The 2,677-nt window shown below is 55.6% G+C and overlaps 1 protein-coding gene across 1 annotated transcript in view; it reads right to left on the bottom strand.

Moving 5' to 3' along the window:
• LOC116546138 (coiled-coil domain-containing protein 57-like) overlaps positions 1-1,702 on the bottom strand; it is a gene marked incomplete at its 5' end in the record, with an annotated part of 36,125 nt that extends 34,423 nt beyond the window's left edge. The window contains 2 exons of the mRNA XM_032272477.1: positions 970-1,101; positions 1,523-1,702. Of these exons, the coding sequence (XP_032128368.1) occupies positions 970-1,101; positions 1,523-1,702 (312 nt within the window). The remainder of the gene's footprint in view (positions 1-969; positions 1,102-1,522) is intronic.
• Between the last annotated feature and the right edge of the window lie 975 nt (positions 1,703-2,677).

The following is a 2,677-nucleotide window of genomic DNA, read 5'->3' as shown; positions in this document are numbered from 1 at the left end:
AAAAAAAAAAAAAAAAAAAAAAAAAAAAAATTACATGAATGAAGGACGAGCTAGGAACATTCTTCATACCAGTTAGGATCTGACTCCTAAGCACACTTAGCTGCCTTGGTGCTCTCAGAGGAGCCCCTGTACACCTAGGCCCTCCATGATAAGCCAAGCCACAGGCAGAGAGGCAAATCGAGGGGGAGAGAATGCACATCAGCAGCCACTTTGTGCAGGGAGGGGGAACAGCAGGGCGCAGGGACTCTCCCTGGGTGGTCTTGTTGGACCGAGTGCATGGGCACACTGAAGTGTCGGCTGCATTGACCTATGCACTCCAGGCCTGCGCGCTCCACTGTGTGTGCCGCACCCCCATGGAAAAAGAAAAGCCATTTACAGGCCTGGGGCAGTCATCCCGTGCTGGGCCCTCTGCGCTCTCCCCCAGCCTCCTGCAGCCCCACCAGCCCGCTCCCCTCTGCCTGTGGACCCAGCTCTGCTCTGACGAGCTGTGACAGCTCAGGCAAGTTCCTCAGTGTCCCTGTCTCAGTGGATGTGGTGCCAACCTCAGAGATGAAATGAGTGGAGGGTGTCAAGGCCTAAGAGCAGACCTTGGCACCGGCTGACTTAACTACTAACCGCTAACGTCACTGCTCAACAAAATCAGAAGTGGTGATGATAGATTCCTAGCATAAAATGACCCACTGTGATAGACCTGAGGCAGTAACGTAAGAACAAACTCACATGAACATCTGCTATCCAGCAATATTTGGATTTGGGATTTTTAGAGCTTTCAAATGTGAAAGATGAAGAAGCCTGAGTTCACCTTAACTCTCTAAAGCTTCTAACTCACACTTGTCTGTGCAACTGGTCATTTAAAAAGAACACAACAGAAAGACTTAACTCCAGCCTTGGCAGGATTTGGGGCTCCAGTTCTGTTTTCCTACTGCTGCTGTTGAGCAATGTTTCAAAGAGCCAGCTGGGCACTCTCACCTGTGCCTCTGGTCTGGGGAGCCCCTGCATCCTCAGGGCCTGCATGGCCTGGTCTCGCTCCAGGGTCACGGCCTTCAGCACCGCCTCCTGCTCCCGTAGTGCCCGCTCTGTCTCCTGCAGCTTGGCAGCAACCTGGGAAAACACTGGGGCTCAGTCCCTGTGTGGATGACGGGGCAGCTCCTGCGCCTGCTGAGGCTCCGATGGCACACACGGGGAGGAAACGCTTGGAGCACGCTCCCCGCTGTGGCCAGGGTGCCAAACTGTTCCAGCCCAGCCCACACCCCAGGCTGCCCTTACAGGCCAGTGTGGATCATCAAACCATGCAGCTGGTCAACTACAGAAACAGCTTACGCAAGAAAGCACTGTCAAGGCGGGTGGACAGGCGGGGGTGCATTTTTATTACTGTAACTTCTCTTGCTATACAGCAAACTGCTCAGTGAGGTTGAGTGTTTTCATATTTAAAGAACAATTTGGTGAGAGCCAGACCTGTCCTGCCCAGCCCCACCTCTGCAGAGGTGCTGAGGAGGCCCCAGGCCCTGGTGACCCCACACACCTGACTTTTTGCCGCGGTCAGACCCTGAATCAGGGCCTCCGATTTTTGGATGTGGTGCCTTTCAACATCGTCACAGCGGCGCTGCCAGTCCAGGCCCAGCTGCACCTGAGCACGTTCCAGGCTCCGCTCCCTTCCGACCGCCAGGGACAGCTCCTGCTTGTACCTAAGGACACATCCAACCGCCCAGCATTAACGTTTCCTGAGGTCCCTTCCACGGGAAAAGCAGAGGCACGATGGGAAAGGCAGAGCTGCTGTGTCCCTTCTGCTCCCACGTGGCCTGCGCTGGCCTGATGTGCTCCTGTGGACGGGCACGTGGGGATGCCCAGCACAGAGATAAGCAGACACCATGGATGGCCAGATGCCGGAGAAAACCCAACACCACAGACGAGGGTGAGATACACAAAAACAGAAGAGCCAGCATGCAGGAAGAGGGGGGAAAGCAATGACCTTAGAAGATCATAAACGCAGTTATGCACAAAGGAACCGAGCTATGAAAGCAAATGGGCAGAGCAGGGTGGACCCAGCCACAGGCAGGCAGGCCTGGGAGAGCCCCTGGAGCAAGTGCAGAGCAGGGTGGACCCAGCCATGGGTGGGCAGGGCTGGGAGAGGCTATAGAGCAGTGGAGAGCAGGGCAGGGTGGACCCAGCCACAGGGCGGGCAGGGCTGGGAGAACCCCCAGAGTGAGTGCAAAGGGACATAGGGGTGGGAATGCCAGAGCCCAGGGGTTCCTCCAGAAGACCAGCATCTTAGATCAGAATGCAGGGAGGAAGCCACCCAGGATACAGAGGGGCAGGTCCACCAGGACCAAGCAGACCAGCCTTCAGAGAGCTCCAGAGACCTCACTCATACACAGTAAGGGGAAACATTACATACCAAGGATGCATGAAAAGTCTACTGGGAAAAAAGAACAAGAATTAGACTGGGAGGCCGGGCGCAGTGGCTCAAGCCTGTAATCCCAGCACTTTGGGAGGCCGAGGCGGGTGGATCACGAAGTCAAGAGATCGAGACCATCCTGGTCAACACGGTGAAACCCCGTCTCTACTAAAAATACAAAAAATTAGCTGGGCATGGTGGTGCGTGCTTGTAATCCCAGCGACTCAGGAGGCTGGGGCAGGAGAATTGCCTGAACCCGGGAGGCGGAGGTTGCGGTGAGCC

The sequence above is a fragment of the Sapajus apella genome, unplaced genomic scaffold (assembly GCF_009761245.1).
Source record: "Sapajus apella isolate SASKATOON/1434 unplaced genomic scaffold, GSC_monkey_1.0 scaffold614, whole genome shotgun sequence".
Lineage (NCBI taxonomy): Eukaryota > Metazoa > Chordata > Mammalia > Primates > Cebidae > Sapajus > Sapajus apella.
Note: the sequence above shows the minus strand (reverse complement) of the source record. Positions and strands in the feature narration are given on the sequence as shown.